We start from the raw sequence: 20,390 nt of genomic DNA, 5'->3' as shown, positions 1-20,390 counted from the left end.
CACACCAACACCTTACAAAAACACACTCACACCCAGGCCAGCACCTTCACCCACATCACGATCTGTCTGTCTCACTCAAATCTGGGATCTCAGTGGGGGAACAAAAGGCTTATCCTATGAAGTCTTTTTCTGACCTCTTTCCATATTTTGTTTCCATTCTCCATTTACAGTCTATGTTTTCTTGTTCTTTTATTCTCTATTCTCTCCCAGACTTTCATCCTACTCTGTTGTTTTAGCAAGGTTCCCATACTTGGCAACAGAAACATACCCTGCATTCCCACAGCAGAGGTTATGTAATAGAAGTTAACATGTCATTATAAACAGGGCCTCTGTTGTAACAGCACTATGTCGTGGAGTAGGACAACTCTCTCTCTCTGTGTGTGTGTGTGTGTGTGTGTGTGTGTGTGTGTGTGTGTGTGTGTGTGTGTGTGTGTGTGTGTGTGTGTGTGTGTGTGTGTGTGTGTGTGTGTGTGTGTGTGTGTGTGTGTGTGTGTGTGTGTGTGTGTGCGTGCGTGCGTGCGTGTGTGCGTGCGTGCGGCTTGCCAGTGGGTGCATATGTCTGGAGATTTTGTATATAACCATGTGCGTGTGCGTAAGGGAAAGATTCTTTTCCCATGGTTCCTCAAGTGTGAGAAGAAAGTAGAGCTCTCAGGGCATGAGGCAAAACCCCTGCTAGATATTTATAACCTGTCTGGAGACTGGACACCAAGCATAGACACATATCTGGCACTGCCAACAAGGGATGATATGCAGAGGGGCATACAGTTTACAGTACAACACTAGTGGGAGGATGAAAAGGTGAAGGGAAAAAAACATTTCAGTACAGGGCCAAATTAAATTTTTGGTTGGCCAAGTAATATAAGACTCGTGAGAAAAGACCAGATGAAAACACTACAAAAGTAATCTTGGAATCCATTACGGTATGTCCATAGAATTGAACCAGTGTGATTTAACAAAAGATAAAAAGCTTGGTCTTTTCTGTGTCTTTTCCCTAAAAACATTTGAGATCTAAAAATCCCATAGCCTCAAACGACACATCTATTGAGGATAAGGGAGAATGACGCAGTGATTGCTATTCAAAACAAAGCCTCAGCGACTTCATAATTAATCAAAGTCAAGCATGGTCAATACTCTGCCAAACAGTTCTGCACTCATGTTCTTCAAGAGACAAATCTTGGGAAGACATAATGCAAGTGCTAAACAGTGGACCCAGAATCATAAGTTCACAAGACACACTATTTGGACAGATGACTCTCAGCGCCATGGGATTCATACACTGTTTAATAGGGTGATGTAAGAGTATATTGCATTCTTGTCCCCTTTGATCAATGGAAGTCTATTGGGGTCCACTAACTTATGTATGTACTTTTGTGTGTTAATGTGCTAAGCCACAGACTGCTGCCCTTCTATAGGCCTTATATAAATAGAATACTTTTGCCCCACCACTCTAACCCTCACTGCCTAGAGACCAGGGTAGAAAAAGGACAAAACAGGAGTGTATGTGCAAGACAAGAGACAGACACAGAAAGAAAGAGATACAGACTGAAACAGAGAGAGATGGAGTACATCGCTGAAGCATAATTACGTGCTGTAGATTTAGTTGGAATTCCAAAACAGAATAATATGGAGAGATGCATTGCAAGGAGGAATGGAAGGGTGAAAATGAAGAAGACTTAAAGACTTAAATCATCCATGTCCCTTCTTTGAACCCCTACAAACTCCTTTCTCCTCCTCCCTCCCTACTATACGGAAAAGCACAAGAGGTCGTAAGAGGCAAGAATGTTTAAAAACAACAAACCAGATGAGGGTTTCTTTTTTAACAAAAACTTGTTTAAATGCTATCAATACACTGATTTCAAAATAAACCCCAAACATGGTATTCAGTGCCTGAAAAAAAAGTTATTATTCTTCCCCCCACAGACTAGCATAAATGGAATGGCATGTCTAATGTAAGAATTTTGACCTCTACCTTTATTAATCCCCTTTTAACCTTCTCTTGTGAAAATAAGATTTTGATGTTTTAAGTCCCCTAGTGTCCATTCTCCTATGCACCACACTACAATTGTAAATTATGAGAGCACTCACATGAATCGTCATGAATGACCAGTCCATAACACATGACAGTCGACTTGATCAAATAAAGCTTGGATTTATTAAAGTGAGTGGATGATCACATTGTTCCTCGTAAATGGTCTTAGACCTGTTGATGCAATAATGAAGGAGACTTGTATAGAAATGTGCTCCCCTGTTGGAGGTGAGTTGGCAATAAAGGGGAACCCAGAGACCTTGTTTCAAAGCAACGCTTGAATTCATACTCCCTCTGAAGTGATGCGTTGACCCTCTGGAAGTTTATACTGATAAAGCTATACAGTACACTCAGCCTCTCAGATAGAGTGCATGCCATAGGGAGCAAGTCATGGAAAAGTCTTGAGTTTGACTAAGTGCACTCTCTTTTACTATATCTGTACCTCATTCACCTCACAGTGCACACACGTACATGCACACGGAACACACATGCAATCACGCACACGCACACGCACACACACACACACACACACACACACACACACACACACACACACACACACACACACACACACACACACACACACACACACACACACACACGCACACACACACACACACACGCACACACGCACGCACGCCCGCACACACACACACACACACACACACACACACACACACACACACACACACACACACACACACACACACACACACACACACACACACACACACTCTCTCTCTCTCTCTCTCTCTCTCTCTCTCTCTCTCTCTCTCTCTCTCTGACTACTGATGTAATTCTTAATACGAGAATAAAATAAACAAATGACACATACAAGGATTTTCATACTCAAAAGGTTATGCTAAAGGAATAGAATTCTGACATATCAACACACTGTGGTGGTAACCTACAGTGTGGATCACTTTGATAAAAAATAAGTCATTGAACGTAAAAATGTTGTCACTGGTAAGGGCCTTAGAGCAGGGGTTCCCAAACTTTTTTGGACCAGGTACCCCTTTTGGGGTAGATATTTTTCCAGGTACCCCCTCATCCTCGCAACACGGATAACAAATAAATGTATACGTCTAAATGTAGACGTTTAAATGTAGACGTCTAAATGTAGACGTCTAAATGTATACAGACGTCTAAATGTAGACGTCTAAATGTAGACGTCTAAATGTGTACGTCTTCTCTTATGGGGGTCCCTGGCATATCTTTTCAAATGGGGGTCCACGGGCTAAGTAGTGTCAATTTGGGGGTCCTTGACATGAAAAAGTTTGGGAACCACTGCTTTAAACACTTTAGCACTTTATGAACATGAACAAAATAGATGGGTCCCCCCTGGAACTCCCTCAGGTACCCCTGGGGGTCCCCGGACCCCACTTTGGGAACCACTGCCTTAGAGAGTACGCTACTGACAAATTATGTTTCACTACTACCAGTGTTCTAAATTTGACATTATGACGGTATAAACAGCACCCCCTGTTGACACAAGGGCGAAAGGACAGGTGAGGTGAGAGCATAGACTGTAGTGTAAAGGGTGAGAGTTAGAAGTTGAGAGGTCGAGTCGGAGACTCGGAGTGGTATGGCGACTATTTTCCTGTTGCAGTCAAAACAAAAGTAATACATGTGCCATTGCAAATTTGCAATTGTGTTAGGGGTAGCTTACACATTCCTTGCATTAACTTGCGACGCTAGTAATTGTGAATAGTTCCCATATTCGTATGAGATTGTTGTGTTTATAAGTGCAAATATAGTTAGCTACATGCTAACTAAGTGATGCTAACATGCTATCTACTTAAATTATGTCGCAAACGAGTTGTTGACACGATGTGGTCTGGCCGTTGCACCTCTCGGAACTGATTGTGAAGAAAACCCAAAGACGAATTAAGGTGGGTGATGTGTGTTGTATGTCGTTTGTCATTATGTCTGGCTGGCTGCAGGAGTCATGTTCAGATAGTTCAACCAAAATTAGCGAGACAGTTTAAAGTGACATTAGCTTCGCAAGCTAACGTTGATTGGATTATCTTGTTGAGTTGATTTCTGATGCTATAAAAACCATTTAATTTAAAGGTAGTCGCATATACACCTTAAAACGTTATTTTGTTCAGCGACATAGTATTATTGTGGCAGTGGTCCAGAAATGTGGCGCATTGCACCTTCAAACTACACCGATGTAATCCTGTGATCAGATTGTCAAACTCATAAAAGCGCACAGTATAATATGTGTGATATGTATGTGACATACATATCACATAGGCTACATGTGGTGACAAAGGAAAAGATAACATAACGTGTTGGGCCATCCCGACAGAATGAATATAGTTGTACCATAGGAATAACATACATATAGAATAGATGGAACTAGAAGTGTATATTTGTATGTCATTACATTTTCTGATTAATTGAAAATGGAGGACCTTATGTGTGCTTTTTCTGGTTCTATCCTCAATTATGAGTTTTGGTAGTGACCTGTACGCTACTTCGTTTGAAATGTGCGCGTTCCGCATGCTGTGAAATTAAAAAGATCAATCAAAATTGTGTTTTTAAGGTGGTGGCCGGGTATCTGGGGAGAAAACCAGAAAAATCACTAAGACTTCCTCCATTTTCAATTCATCAGAACATTTAAAAACAGAAAAAAAGTACATATACAGTTTTTAAAAAGTAAAAACAGAGGAAAATCAAAACATGTACAGTATGGAAAAAGGGGGGGGGGGGCGATTACATGTCCTTGTCCATATAATTGGTTGGTTCATGCACTGCATCCCTAGTCCCTACTATAGCGATCCTCTATCATTATGTAGTTGTTGACAGATCTCGCTGGCTCAGTCTTATTACATCAGTCACCCGAGGAAGAGTTGCAGTCTTTGTGTGACTGTGACTGAACCTCGTGCTCTCTGTTCATTAGCCACTTAATTAGATCTTTTCGCTTATCATCTTGATCCAAAATCATGGTAATATGGGCAATTTTATACATGTAGATGCAGATACAGATACATTAATTATGTTTCTCCATCCGGTTTTACTCGGGTTGTCCTTTAATTTGACACCCATCTGTATCTAGCCTCTTTATCAATTTGTTGAGGAGTGCAATTAATGCAATAAGGTAACTTACTAAGTAGCTTGGCTTGGCCATACTAAATATCACACTGTTTCCGCAGATTTTTCTGGCCACTATGAGGCTACTTACTTACTTACAGTGACAGAGGTCCTGCAGTCCCTGTCTCTCCAGCTTTTTAGTAAACGGAAAATACATTTTCAGGATGGGATACCAGTTTCATGTGATAATCATGGGGGAGAGCCTCCTTATGAAAATAATAATACTGTATGTGATGCTTGTCATCCGGTGATTTGAGTGCTACAACAAGCCTTTTTATACTGATACTTCTTAATGTCACTTATTCATGGGGATTACCCAGAGCTGATTAATAAACCTAGGCAGAAGCCCTCTGTGTTCTGCCACAAATCTCTCTAGTGGAAATAGCCATTAGCAAATTGAACAGGTCCAACATATTCCACTCTTATTCGCATTCGGTTGAGATCAATTCAAATAGACAGTATAGGAGTACATTTGGCTGATGTATGACATTTTTTTATTTATGTGAATTAAAAATTATTGTCTCTAACATGATGAAGTGGCAAGCTAAAATGAGGACTGATGGATTTGGAACCATAAAGTAATTATCCTGGTAATGTACAGTAGGACTCATGGCAGTATATTTAATCCTTTGTAAAGGAAAATACAGACAGTTTGCTGATTTAATGGTTTTCCAGTTGAAATAAAATCTTAATCATTAACATTAATACATAATTTATACTTTGACTGGTGCTGGAAGTTGTACGATCATTAGTTTAGATGGTACTATGTGTGCCCTGGAACAAGGCCTCTATGTCCTGAAGTTTCTACAGCTTGTAGTCAAATCGGCAATGGCAAAAACTCACTTAAGAGATTTAGTTTTCTACTCCAGCCTAAGGAACCCAAAAGTGTTGATGTCCTCTTCTGAAGTTCTGTGTATCCACTGATTTGATCTAGTAAAGTCACGTCCAGTTTCTTCCTTTTTATACAACCAGTAACTACTATTGTCAGTTGTTATGCACACTGAGTATTTGCAGACTTTGAGTTATGCGCAGTGATGGGAGATTAATCGGCAAACACATCAGTATCGGCCGATTCTAGTTGTTTTTTTTAATGATCGCCATCGGTCCGATTAATCAATCTGACCTGTCTTTACAGATAAACAAGTCCAAAGTAATCGCTTGAACAGATCTGCAAGCTCACAATATTACATATAAGGTATTAAAGTTAAATCTGACATGCCTAAGTCTGCACATACCCTGTTAAATGTATTTTTCAGAATGGAAAAAAATAATTATAATTTAATACAGAATGAGATATCAAAATCGTTAATATCGGTTATCGGCTATAAAGGCAATTCATTATATCAGATATCGATATCGGCCAAAATGTCTCATCGGCACATCTCTAGTTGTGTCATTGCATTTGTATTGCTGAACATCCCTAAACAAAGCAGTATTAGCACTTACTAGCAATTATTGGGACCGTTCACGTGAATGGATTATAATTTTTTGAGGCATGTGGACCCCCAGTGAATGTTGCATTACCCAGGGATGTGCGGTGCGCAGTCAAAGTATTTACAGCTACGACAGATACAACACACACACAGTTCAGGTCCACACGTTGTGATTCACAGAGAAAAGCTTTCCTCTGCAGCTGTGGGGCAGGTCGTTTAATACACATTCTCAACGTGAACATAGTTGAAATAATATACTTTTTGACTGGACTGTCGAGACGTAAATTAAAGTTCTTTATAAGTTTGCAGGTTACTGAGGTTAGCAATCTCTGTGTGGCTATGGCTTGGCAACAGTCATCCCATAGCTTGTGGGGCTGTAACCATGGCGACGGCAATCTCCAGTGTTGACATAAAAACACTAATAAATAGCTTACATTTTAGGAATGTGGGAAAATGGTCGTTATTTTGTGCATATGCTAATGGTCAATGGCCGTGTGTGCATGTTGCTCCAGCCACCAAGGTGAACCAGGCAGAACCGAGAGGTTTTGAGGACAGGTTTATGGTACATTGATGTGAGTGAGAGACAGCTTGAGTGCTGAGGGTGTAGAGCGCCGAAATCCTGACGTCACTCACTTATCCCCTGGTTCTGCTTGGTTCACGGAAGTAATTTCTCTATGGAGAATATCATGGGGTCATCTTAAAATAGTTTCATATAAGCATTATGGTCCAAAAATAAACAAGCTCTCTCTGTGTTATTGTCAGGGAGGGGTGTCTATATAGTTTGCGACCATCAGTCACTCATATATGATACAGTCTGTTTCTAGCTAAAATTATTCTAATTCAGCAGCAGTAACAATAGCGTTTTCTCTCAGTCAGTTGATTCTTCATATCCATATGAGTGAAACGGCCAAATACAGTTCTTATATGAATGAGGCGATCTAAAATCCCCCTATGGGGATTACAATGCAAATAAAAAGTACATGAACCCCCCCCACTACCACTCCTGGAAACCCTTTCTGTGGTGGTGGGCGAGTGTTTTCACACTAAAATGTATTTTGCATCTTACGCATGCACGCACACAGACAGACGCACACATACCGCTTTAGCTGAATGTTTAGCCTAGCCCGGGTCACCTATTTATTCAGGGATGTCTGCTCTTGGCACTTAAAGGAAAGAATGCAGGATGATTGCCAGAGAATTCAGCTTGGATTTAGGAGCAGCGTGCTGTGCATTGCATGTAGACATTGTTTAGGGAAGTGCTTTTGTGATGATTACTATGGTGATTGAATAAATGTTTAATCAACTCAGATGGTGAGACTAAATCAAATTCACAAATGTTACTGGCCCAGGGTGTGGAAAAACAAAAGTAGGCAACAACAGCAGTCTTAACTAAGTACAGTACAGTAGACAGACCTTCCTGCTCTCCTGGATGGAAGGAAGAAAAACATATTGTGTTAACTTCGTATTGTGTTGGGTTCATAATTCCATTTACGTTTCACATTTAAGTCTCTAGGTGTGTTCACGCCCCTTTGCTACATCTGTGAGAGAGGGCTTGTTCAGTGGACACTGGACAGACACGCGGGGGGGGGGGGGGTGTGTGCGTGCACTGGAGCATAATTGTGACAATTTTGCTGAGCCAGCTTGTTGTTCACCTCTCATGCCTCACATTTTCCGTTGTTAAAACCCACAACCCTTACACCTGTATTACACAACACGTGCAGCCACACACACACACACACACACACCCCAACAGATTTAAATGCACCCTCAGTCATGTTGCATGCATGCATGATACAGTGAGTGAACCTGCTGCGTCATGGTGCTTGGGGGTGGTGCTTAGGAGTCTACAGACTTAAAGAGGGCGGAACTAAAGGTTTGTGCAATGACTGCAGTATTTGGAGGTGGAAAGGTGTTGACCATAGTTCAACTTCACACAAGGGACAAAAACACCTGCTAGATGAGTACTGCTGCACTGTGTTCTAATCAGATTAAACCCTTGTCTTAATAAAAATTGCAATTTATATACAATTCGTGGGACATGTTTACCTAAAAGGATGATGTGCCTGCCCTAGACCCAGACTGGTGTGTCTTAGCCATTTACTGTACAATGTCACTTTGAAAAGACATATTCTTTGTATTTGTTCATGAATTGATTTAGCATGTTTCTTAGCTTTTTCAGCTTGTTGAAACATGCCAGACGTTTTGTATTGGCCAGGAAGGTGCTCTCCAGTGACTCTTTGAAGAGATGAGGGTGGGCTATAGCTCTAGCTCCCTAGATGTCTACACAAGTCCCTTTTCTGAATTATCTTAACTTGAATTTGACTTTACTTGGTTAGCAATAAAAGCTGAATAGCTCATAAGTTGGAATTGGAACTGCTCATAAATTGATTCGAGTGTCTGTAGGTTTACAAACTATGGTGGGGTACCCCTGGGATGTAAGGTATTTTGTTGCATTTCTGCTTGTGTGTATGTATATGTAATTATGTAACTGCTGGTACAAACATGATTAACAAACGTAATGTGATTGGGAGTTGCACCACTCAGTTCACACGGGTGTGATTTTTTTATTTGTCTTGATTCTTGTGAGAATGTCACAGCATGAGTCACAGAACGCTACACAATACAGGCTAGGCCTTTTGGAAATCCAAATTAAGCCACTTTCTCCTTGAACTGTTGATTCACTGACTGTGCACCCACAATGTATTGCCAGCAGTCAGAAATGTTCCCCTATTTACATTTCGCACTAGGAATGTCTGCCTCGGATTTTCCACTGTTTGTGTGAAAGTGTTTCGGAAGTACAACAGAACAGCATGCGTTGCTATTGATGAGACCTTTGATAATTCCATGTGTCGTGTGTCAACATGGTCATTACATTTCACAGTAAAGAGAGGACCACATTAAGAATGAATTCCACTTGTCATGGTCTTTCCAATTCTACATCAGCCTGCTGTATTGCCTTTTATATCATGCCTTTGTAGAACTATTATACAGTACAGCACCAATGCACCATGTCCAACATTTAGCTTGTGTCCCATCAATGACTTGTCCCTGCTTTTCCTCCCACAGATATGGCTGTGTCGGTGCGGGGCCTGTACTTTGTGATGACCCTGTTTTTGGGGAGTTTCTTTGGCAGCATCTTCATGCTGGGTCCATTTCTGCCCCTCATGCTGCTTGCTCCAGCCTGGTACCGATGGATCACTGACCGCATTGTTGCTACCTGGCTGACACTTCCTGTGGTAGGTACAGTACAACGGCTGTGTACGTACTAGTAGGTAGCATACTTTAGTTTATACACATTGCACTTGCACTTCTGGCCTCCGTAGTTTGATCCTATCATAATGCGACACGTTATCTCCTGCTAGTATTTTGTTTGTGCCTTGCTTGTTTAGTTGGCAGAGTCTTATTTTCATTGGAAGTACAATTTGCTTATGCAAATTCCCGTTGGGCACAGACATGCAAATCTTGTATACATCAATGACCAAATGAATTCATGACTTGATTCTTTTGTCTCCCCTTTATCTCACTCTTTCTCTTCCCTGAATCTGTGAATGGGTGAATAAATTGTAATGCACTATGTAAAGCGCCTTGGATAAAGGTGCTATATAAATGCACCATTTACCAATCTGAAACTGTCTGTTCTCCCACACAATGTTCTCCCCTTCTACGATCTTGCTACCCCCCCCCCCCCCCCCCGCCCCGTTGGGCACAGACATGTAAATCTTGTATACAATGACCAAATGAATTCATGACATTGATTCTTTTGTCTCCCCCTTATCTCACTCTTTCTCTTCCCTGAATCTGAAACTGCCCCCCCCCCCCCCCCCCCCCCCACACACACACACACACACACACACACACCTACTCCATATCCATTGTCCATTTCATTCCTCCCCATCCTACCTCTTATCCCAGGCTTTGCTGGAGCTGGTGTTTGGCGTTAAAGTGGTTATCACAGGTGATGGCTTCATTCCAGGGGAGCGCAGTGTGATCATCATGAACCATCGTACGCGTTTAGACTGGATGTTCTTGTGGTGCTGTCTACTCAGGTACAGCTATCTGCGCATGGAGAAGATCTGCCTCAAGGCCGCACTCAAGGCTGTGCCTGGCTTTGGTGGGTGCACAGTATATTCTGGATGCATGTACATTCAAATGTATGCTTACCTGAAGGCAAAATAACGCCTTTGAACATCTTATCGAGTTTTTGTATTGAACTGTGCTTGAAATGTACTGTAATTATGTTAATATATAAATACTTCAATCAATCAAACAAGAGATAATATTCATAATACATGCATAGGGTTGACACTAAGGTCTCAGAGGCATTTGCTCGTCTGGGAAAGTACAGGTCATGTTCTACTTGCCCTCAAGTCATAGCCATAGGTCATTGCCCCCCAAAAATATTGTTAATTACCGTTTTCTTTTAATGATTTCAAAAACATTATAATAAAAACGGCACTATAACATGAAAATATAGCCATGCAAATGCATGGTAGAGAGATAGGGAGAGACGCAGAGCCCTCTGAACACGTTAAAGACGGTTATATCTCGTGTTTTGCATCCCCACTCATAATGTGCACCTGCACGGTCGGGCAACCTGGTAACAAACTTGACCTGCCCTACCATTTTATTTACCTGCCCCGGGCAGGTGTTAGTGTCAACCAGCATATTTCAGAAAGAAAGTAGAGCACCTGTTTCATCTACTGCAACATGTATTTCATTGTATCTGGAAAAGCAGGGATGTTCTTAATTTTAAACATTTCTGTGTCTCACCTTTTATGGGCCTCTCCCTTCATCCTGTATTTGGATGGAAACGGCAGCATAGGCAATGTTTCAAATGGCTAACATTACATCTGTGTGTGTGTGTGTGTGTGTGTGTGTGTGTGTGTGTGTGTGTGTGTGTGTGTGTGTGTGTGTGTGTGTGTGTGTGTGTGTGTGTGTATGTGTGTGTGTATATATCTCTCTCTCTCTCTCTCTCGCTCTCTCTCTCTCTCTCTCTATATATATATATATATATATATATATATATATATATATATATATATATATATATGCGCACATTGCACACACATCTACTGTAATATGTACTTTTCTCTTTTATGGCATAATTGCACTGTAGAGTCAGCTTTGCAGCTCAAAATAGAGCACCAGAGTTTAAAATCTTCCCTGGCTGGAGTGAAATGCTATAATGGTGACTGACCACTAGGTTGGTAGACTGGAGATAAAAACAAACACCAATCCAAGATATCTCAACATTAAAAAAAAAATCTATATTTAATTTTTTTAATTAAGAAGTGGCAGCATCCATGGGAAAAAGTGGTTGGGTTAGGCCCGATCACTTAAGCCTTAAGTATATAGGGCCTATATATATATATATATATATATATAGCGCCTATATACTTATGAGGTTATCATACTTGTGGTGATTCCTTAAGCATTGACCCCGCCTCCCTCCCATGCCTGAAAAACCAAGGGGACCGCCCACCCAATTTCTAGACCAGTCAGTGAACGAGGTGATAGCCCCAGAGTGAAAGGACAGAGTATGAACATTGTCATCTATGGCATGCCCAAAGTTGCCCTAAGACAGGTTCAAATTGGATAAAGTACAAGACAAGTCTGGTAAAGATGTGTTAACTTAATTTTATCATACAGGTCATCCCAAACTGCAAATGCCCTGATACACTGCAAAATGCAAGCCCACACCACTTACTTTTTTGTTCACGTCAGACTACGTCCACTTTCAGACATGCACTGTATTATGGAGGTTTTCCAGAGTTCAAACGGAGGGACTGTATTTATGAACGCAACATTATGGATCAGTAAGATCGGATATGCAACAGATTTTTTGCAGGTACGATCCTTGATTTAAATACAATCCCCACCAGGATTAATTAAAGAATGATTACTATATGCCAGGATATCTGCCCGTTCAACCCTTATTTTGAAGATCCGTAATTTCTGTGGTCCATGTCAAACTGGGGGTCCTTGAAATTATCTTATCTTTTCAAATGGGGATCTGTAGGCTAATAAGTGTAAATTTCAGGGTCCTTGCCATGAACAACCTTAGATTTGGAGTCTAAGTGTGCGTGCGCATGTTTGTGCATGCGCAATCGTGGCGCAGTCCAGTCTTATGGCTAACAGCATATAGCCATCCGAAGCTAAAGTTCCACTAGCCTTTCCACTAGATCCGATCAAAACATTTTATACAACTGAATTAATGTAGCCTACGTATTTTGGCGCTTGTCGCTTGCCGACAATTAACGTAGGCTACGTTTTATGACGGGGAAAGTGTTAAGTCCAGGTAATATCCGATTTCGCTCAAACTGCTCTGTCTGAATGCACCCGGTGATAGTCCGGTGAATTTACATTCAAGTGGGCGTGTTGATGACGCTTCTATTGTCGACGAGTGCATTCTGAAAGTGGCTTATGAAATAAGACCATGCTCCTTCACTACAGACAGGTGTATATATGTAAAGTCTTATTGTGTTGCGTATATGTTCCAGGCTGGGCGATGCAGGTGGCTTGCTTTGTATTCATTCACCGTCGCTGGGAGGACGACAAGAGTCACATGGAGAACATGTTGGATTACTTCTGTGACATCAGGGAGCCGCTACAGTTACTGCTCTTCCCAGAGGGCACTGACCTCACCGGTAATGACACACCTATGATGTTAAATATTAAAAATATATATACTTTTTGGGCATACTTGCAGTGTTCATACGAAATTGGCGCTAACTTTTACTCCCACGGTTTGCAAGATTAGTTCAGTACACACACAGACCTCAAGGACCAAATCATCATTTGGTACGCGTCACTGACTGATTTATAAACTGCTTCGAGTCCGTGTTACTTCTGTGTTGTGTAGCATAACGGTGACGTCACTGTCGAATCCTTGGTATCTTTACCGTTCACGTGTGTTCAGCGAGCAGCAGCGTAAAACAACAAGCTGTAGCTGTTGTCACGCTCGCACTAATGAAGTGTCAGCCGGTCCGTGATAATAGAAAGGTTGGGAACCCCTGCATTAAATTATGCAATAAAAATACACTGTTCTGTGAAAGTCAGGATATTTACCTTTGGTCTAGGGGATGCTCATCTTCACCTGCAAACACAACTTAAAAGTGATGAGGCATAGACAGTCCTTCAAAGAATCTCACTCGTCATTTTATACAAGAATGTTTGGATGTTCCTATCTGACCAAGAAGTATACGACATTTAAAGCTCTGAGATCACAAATAATCTAATCTCTAGCCAATGTGTGAGTGTGTGTATGAATCCTCTTAAACCTCAGGGCTTAGACTGGCCAGGCAGGGGAACATAATACCAGTTATCCTATAACTTCTTATAAGGTAGTTGCACTTTTCTCCTTCCTGGCACTGTCTCTCCTGGCAGCCACCCATTCATTCTCATACACATGCATGCACATGCCTCGGTCTGTAGGGTTTAGACCAGGATGCACTTGAGCCCCTCTAAGGATTTCCATGACCCCTTACAAATTGGTATAAAGTAAAGGGAGGTGTGAGGGTTACACAATTGATGGAGGACTGAACAAAATGCTTGTTGCATAATATGACTTGAATTATTATAGTTTTCTTACAACATCAGGCCCTGAAGAATATTTTGGTGCATCTGTTTTGTGTTTATATCCTGCAGATACTGTATTTCAGATGAAGAGCACATCACATGCTAGGTGTATTTCATAAGTATAAAACCTTTCTACTGTAAGGTAGGGGTGTGAGAAAATATCGATACACTTGAGTGTCGTGTGAGATATGTTTTGTGATACTGTATCGATTCTCATGGATTTTGTATTCCTTTTTATATAGGGAAATATTAATTGTTTTGCCCTGATTGTTATATTGGATGTGTAGCTGCCATTTTCTTCCTGTTTATATTTCTTGCAGAAAATACCAGAGCAAAGAGCGATGAGTTTGCTGCCAAGAACGGCCTGCCTCAATTTGAGTATGTGCTGCATCCTCGCACCACTGGATTCACATTCATTGTGAACAAACTACGGAAAGGTCAGAAACTTTGTTTTACACATTGATAATCCTTTTTCTGATGTGGTTTGACCTTATTGATCGAAATGTACTTGTTTTTGTGGTTTTCCAAGTGTATCCTTAGTTTTAAACTAGTCGTGTAGTCGGTAAAAACATTGTTCAAACGTCATTAAATTTATCGTGCTCATCCCAATATGACATATAATAATAAATACGGTAATAATTTCTAATATTTTTTTAATGTTTCGCTGTCAAAGAAAACACCTTACATGCCCTCATGCTTACACCATGATTTATTTTGTATCAGCAATGCTTGTAGTTCAGTGGTGGAAAATCACACGCTATGGCGATGATCTTCGTTGTTTCGGTCATGGCTTTATTTGCGGGGGATGATACCTGTTATTCCTCAGTCCTCACAGTCCCAGACCACCACTTCATCCTGCTGCCAGCCATTACAACACCCGGTGGCTTCTCATGTTTCCCTATGAGCTAATTCTGGCAGCCCTCCAGAGGTCTTTAATACCACCTCTGGCCCTGCTTCCCCTGATTCCCCCACCCATTTGAGTGCTGAGCATGGCACTAACTCTCCCAGCAGGTGCTGTGAATCAGTGATGTCAGCGGACTTAGCTAGTTCTCTGTTCCCTGGCCCTTGCCGGTGCTGACTGACAGACAGTGCAGGTGGTCTTTGTCTCCATATGCCCTGCCCTTCCCTGCTCTATTTATAGCAGAGCAGAGTTGAGCTCTATAGAAGTGGTAGCTGGCAGGTGTCATCCTACCAGCTTGATCTCACACTCGGCTTCTATTATGCACAGCAATGCCGGGATGTTAGACGTTTATGTAAGGCAGGCCTGCGATGATGATGTTGCTCAGGGTGGTTTAGAAGGAATGGATGATTCATGCAACACTAAGTCCCCGGTTCAATCAGATGCATGTGTAATGGAGTTAAGAGCTGGGATTTTGAATAGTGTATGTATGACACATTTCCAATGACCAGTTTGGTCCAATGACCAAGTTTGGTTATGGAAAAGGGATAATGTTACTGTATGACTACCTGTACTCTTATACTGTATCTGCCATCATATTGCAGATTATACTGTACAGTAAATGCAAAACTGATGTGTCCAAGTTTGTGTATCAGTAGATGTTTAATTTACTAAATCAGGCCTAATTTTGTTCTATTTCTTTTTTGCAGCCGTTAGTTGATCGATTTGTCTGTCACCTTTTGCTTGATTTTGTCAGCTTACTTCACTATTTAATCAGCCTCTAGTCCTGAATTCATCGTTGCTAATGAAATCTCTACTTCAATTCATTTCCCAGGAGACAACTTGGATGCCGTCCATGACATCACAGTGGCGTACCCCCAAAACATTCCCCAGACAGAACGTCACCTCATCTTGGGGCATTTTCCCCGTGAGATCCACTTCCATGTTCGCCGCTATCCCGCCGCCTCCCTGCCTGCCTCCCCCTTTGACATGCAGGAATGGTGCCAGGAGCGCTGGGCCGAGAAGGAAGTCCGACTCCGCGACTTCTACTCTGGGCAGCCCAGGGCCTTCGATAGGGAGGGCGCAGCCCGCGTTCCACCGTGCAAAACAGAGCTGCGTGTGGCTCTGATCAAAGCTGCCTCGCTGCTCTACTGGAGCAGCTTCATTGCGCTGTGCTTTGTCGGCCTGTGGCTGTGGTCCGCACTCAGACTCTATTTCCTGGTGATGGTCATTGTGTACTTTGGCCAACTGAAGCTTTTTGGAGGGCTGGAGATTATGGAGATGGCCTGCCACCAGTATTGGAAATCTGTGCATGCCAGTGTGGACAAGAACAATAAAGTGCTGGATGCGAAGGTGCAATGAAGAAAGGAAGAACAAGGGGACAGCCTGGAAGTGTCCATGTGCACCCAGCAGGGATGCTGAGGACAGAGTTTTCTTGGCTGGGCTAAGCCCAGAGGACTGGAGGTTCCTCTTTTGGGGCCATATCATCCTCTGCCTTTAGGGAAGAAAGAGTGCATTGTGCATCGGTGAGGTCATCTTACCGTACTGTGGTAGGGGGCTAAGAAGCTATGTTCTATTATCTGCATAAAAGCTGTGCAGAGTTGAAGTGATTCATCAGTGGTTACTGTTGTGTTAGGTCCCTCTATTGTGCACAGTCACTATATATCCCTTGCTGTTAGTAGTCAAGTAATGCTGTTTATCTGTTTATGCAGACAGTAGTTTTATCTGTGGTTGTTTGCCCAGAACTTAAGTGTCCACGAATGTCTCACAAAAACTACCCTTCGTTTTTAGCTACAGTTTTTAGTTATGGTACACATTAGCTTGCTTATGTTTTTTTAATTTGTTTCATGTTATTTCCTTTGTTTTGTATCATGTGTTTGAAGGGAGTGAACATGCAGCCATAGTGCAGAGCACATACCATAATATGATCACTTGAATATTTATATCCAATATTCTAATAGTGTATTTATTTAGTCAACCTTGGCTAGTCTAGCCAAATGAATCACTGTTGCCATTAGCAATTTTAGCTAAGTAAATGTCATCTTAGAAGAGTTCCTAGTCCAAAAGAAGACATTAATTTTTAACACCCTTTAGCAGTATAATTTACGTTTCGTCCTTGCATTAGTTATATGATGATTTCATGTTATTTAGCTCTGCAACAGAAAAGCTGTTTTTTATGCATGCTCGCTCAAGTTGCTTTTGCACATAAAAGCCAAAGGTGAGAGAACCAGGTGTGAAAAAAACAAAATATTTTAACCAAACGGAATGTAATATGACCAGAACAGGGCAGATGAACGATGGTCAAAGCTAATCAGGCCAGATGAGGACAAGCCTGATGATCAAAGATATGACTGAGATCTAATGTCTAGGTATCCTTAGAAGCAGCTGAGCTTTTCTGCCCTTTTCAGGAACAGAGAGATGCCTTGTAGAGGCAGAAGGTGGGTGGTACTGGGCTGGAAGAATGTCCTGTTGGGACAACATAACCCTCTGTGTACAGGGTGGCACTGAGGACCAGACTTGGAGTGGAAAACTGTCCCTGAACTCGACCTAATCCAAAAAGCCCCGTAATGCCCACCTCTCTCTGTGTCCATCTCTGTCTAGGGAACTGGCATCGATGCGCCTGCTAAACTCAATTAGCAAATGACAGCTGAGAAAGCTACTCCAATTGTGCCAAAAAAGAGGATAGAAAAAGCATTGAATTGGAGCAGCGCTTGAGACACACTTTCAGACACCGTCCTTTCTTAGCCATTGCTCGAGTACCACCTCAAACCTGGCTATATTCAGTGAGTTATGAAAGATGTCTTCTGGACAATCTGCAAATATTTTTATGACACAGTGCAATGTCTAATGTAACTGACCCACCTCAATTGCTGCAGGTCAGGTAATATTGTTTTGTAGAAGGAAAGAGTCTTAAAACTTATCTTCCCAGGCAGCCACATAATGAAAAGCTGACTGAGGTGTCTTTGTTTATGTGAACCTGAAGCCCTATGGTTAAAGTGTAACGGGACTGGTTTAAGTCACTGTGATGAGCTGTTAACAAATCTCTCATCAGCATGTCAATAGTTTACCAAATATACCACTGTTCTCTCTTTCCTTAATAGAACCTTGAGCTCTTTATGGGTACATACATATATACATGCTCTTTTTGCCACTTTTGTTGCCAATCAGTTGCTGATGCTGGACTTCTTTGCAGTCCGTCCTCAGGTAAATACACCGCTCATTGTTATCCGTCTTTTAAAGAAGTAAATATATTGAAATAAATATGCCATCACAACTCATTCAATTGCCCCTGACATGTTCATCATTTGCACAGGTTTGAAATGTTTGTCGACTGCCATTCACTTGAATTGTAACTCTTTGTCAAACAGTCCAGTGAGTGAGGGAGAAATTATTGCAGGTTGTGCTGGGCTCTTAACTATTTCCCGGACTGCCCCTTAAGATAGAGTGGGTATATAGTATAGTAACACCAGTGAATGAGTCAACATGACCCTGAATACTCATGTTGCACAACATCAAGCCATTGTGTGCTCGCTCTCCATTTGGCTCACACATACACCCTTTCCAGTACACAGCAGAGACACAGAGGTCGGGAGATTTGAAGGTGAAGTCGGGTTGCCGTAGCAACAACTGTTGACTCTCCCGTTGCCTAGCAACGGGATGTGGAGTGATGTCAATGGAAAGCATGCTATTTTCTATCCTGAAAGAATTACGTCATTATGTGAGTATGTGAGTGGTGGAAAGAGACATTCATTTCTCTATGCTATAGTTTTTTTTTCTCGTTTTTTGGAGTGGATAGAGGGGGTGTGATGCAGGAAAGTAGAAGGGCAAGCTTGGATAAACTTGAGGTTGATAGCAGCACTTTAAAAATAGCTTCCCAGGGACTATGAATCATCGGCCAATTGTGTTGCCAGTTCTTTTCATGTCTTTTTTTAAGCATCCCCCATATCTGACTAGAACTTGAAATTCACCATGACAAATTTTGAGTGGGTGGAATGTTGATTCCATAATTCTGTACAACACGCATCATGGATACATCACTAACCTGGCGCTCTTTTTCAGCCTGTGCTTTGTTTTGTGATCCGGTGAATAGATCTGATCCCTCAGGGAGTCATTGGCACCAGAGGTTGAGTTGTATGCTTTGTTAGAACTGGCTATGCCTATGTCTTGTAATCATACAGTATGCTATTAGAATATATTTGCAAGAACATTCATGCTCAACACAAAAAGACAATGAAAGAGAAATTGAGACAGTTTTTCCTTCCTTTCTTGTTCAACTATGTTAGGTTGTCTGCTACACTGTGCTGTGGTGCATCTTCAAGAATGGTTGATTCCACACAATCCACAGTGGTGACCAGCATCAGCTATAAATACCCATATGACTGGCACAGAAATATTAGTTGGTGGATTAGGAATTTTCAGTGAGTCTAATAAGCCATGATCCATGTCTGACTCGGAGGACACCATTTTCAGCAATATTTCTAGAATGACCGCAATTAATATCCAATAGTATTTCAATAATATGAATGAGTCTTTTGTCCCTCATTGAGAGGAAGTATTGCAACTGTGACAAGAGAAAGATAGCTATTGTAGCTGTGACTGAAGAGAGGGTTTTTGTAACAACTGCCATCTCACTCGAGTTCAGTCTTTGCTGTAAATTATCCATCGTGATATGGCAAATGCTACAAAATCTTTCTCTTGTCAGTTGCAATACTTGCTTTTCTTCCCAATGATGAACAAAAAAGTCATTCATGCAGACTATATTATTGAAATACTATTGATATTCATTGCGGTCATTCTGTCTTGTCTACTGCTGAAAATAGGTCCTGGATTTCCAGACTGCAGTGAAGCAGAAAATAAATACCATCTCAAGAGGTTAACCATCAGACAGGCAAAGGACAAGGCATAATGCCTCCCATCCTTCACATTCTTGGGAAATCCTAATTAGACATGATACTGCCACCTAGTGGCACCAGGTACACATTAGTCAGAACACTTTCTAAAGAGGCGCTTTCTTTCGCATACAACGAAATAGCCTGCAGTGCCAGTCATGTCTTCAAAATAATTTACATCGTTTCTGATTCTGAAAGACTAATTGCCTCGACACGTCAAATCTAAGTAAGAATGATATTGTTCAATCATTAGCAGCAGACTCCTCACAAATGACATGGAAGTGTTTGTCTTTAATTACAAGACTAACTCCCAAATTCATGTTTAGCGTTCTAAGCTAAATGAATGGTAAGTACCTTTTTTTTTTATCCCCACTCAAGATTGGACATCCCTGCTACATTATGATCATTGTGAAACCTAAACAAAAGTAAACAAACCTTACAAATCCTGTTCTGCCTCAGATGGGAAA

At 41.5% G+C, this 20,390-nt stretch overlaps 1 protein-coding gene across 1 annotated transcript; it reads left to right on the top strand.

Moving 5' to 3' along the window:
* The first annotated feature begins 3,581 nt into the window (after nucleotides 1-3,581).
* On the top strand, nucleotides 3,582-19,067 carry lclat1 (lysocardiolipin acyltransferase 1). Its single transcript, XM_080783537.1, has 6 exons — nucleotides 3,582-3,918; nucleotides 9,625-9,794; nucleotides 10,471-10,669; nucleotides 13,059-13,205; nucleotides 14,457-14,573; nucleotides 15,870-19,067. Exons 2-6 carry the CDS (start codon nucleotides 9,627-9,629, stop codon nucleotides 16,394-16,396), a joined length of 1,158 nt encoding a protein of 385 aa, XP_080639663.1. The 5' UTR covers nucleotides 3,582-3,918; nucleotides 9,625-9,626; the 3' UTR covers nucleotides 16,397-19,067.
* Nucleotides 19,068-20,390: the final 1,323 nt, after the last annotated feature.

Source organism: Protomyctophum bolini (genome assembly GCF_963924005.1).
Source record: "Protomyctophum bolini genome assembly, chromosome: 15".
In the NCBI taxonomy this organism is placed as follows: domain Eukaryota; kingdom Metazoa; phylum Chordata; class Actinopteri; order Myctophiformes; family Myctophidae; genus Protomyctophum; species Protomyctophum bolini.
The sequence above is the reverse complement of the archived record's forward strand: the minus strand, read 5'-3'. Positions and strand labels throughout refer to the sequence as shown.

What these genes read in the sequence shown, in the direction of transcription:
- lclat1 (XM_080783537.1), top strand. Translation starts at nt 9,627, where the DNA reads ATGGCTGTGTCGGTGCGGGGCCTGTACTTTGTGATGACCCTGTTTTTG. An exon ending in CAAGGCTGTGCCTGGCTTTG is followed by an intron (nt 10,670 to 13,058) that starts GTGGGTGCACAG and finishes TATATGTTCCAG; the next exon opens with GCTGGGCGATGCAGGTGGCT. An exon ending in AGAGGGCACTGACCTCACCG is followed by an intron (nt 13,206 to 14,456) that starts GTAATGACACAC and finishes TATTTCTTGCAG; the next exon opens with AAAATACCAGAGCAAAGAGC.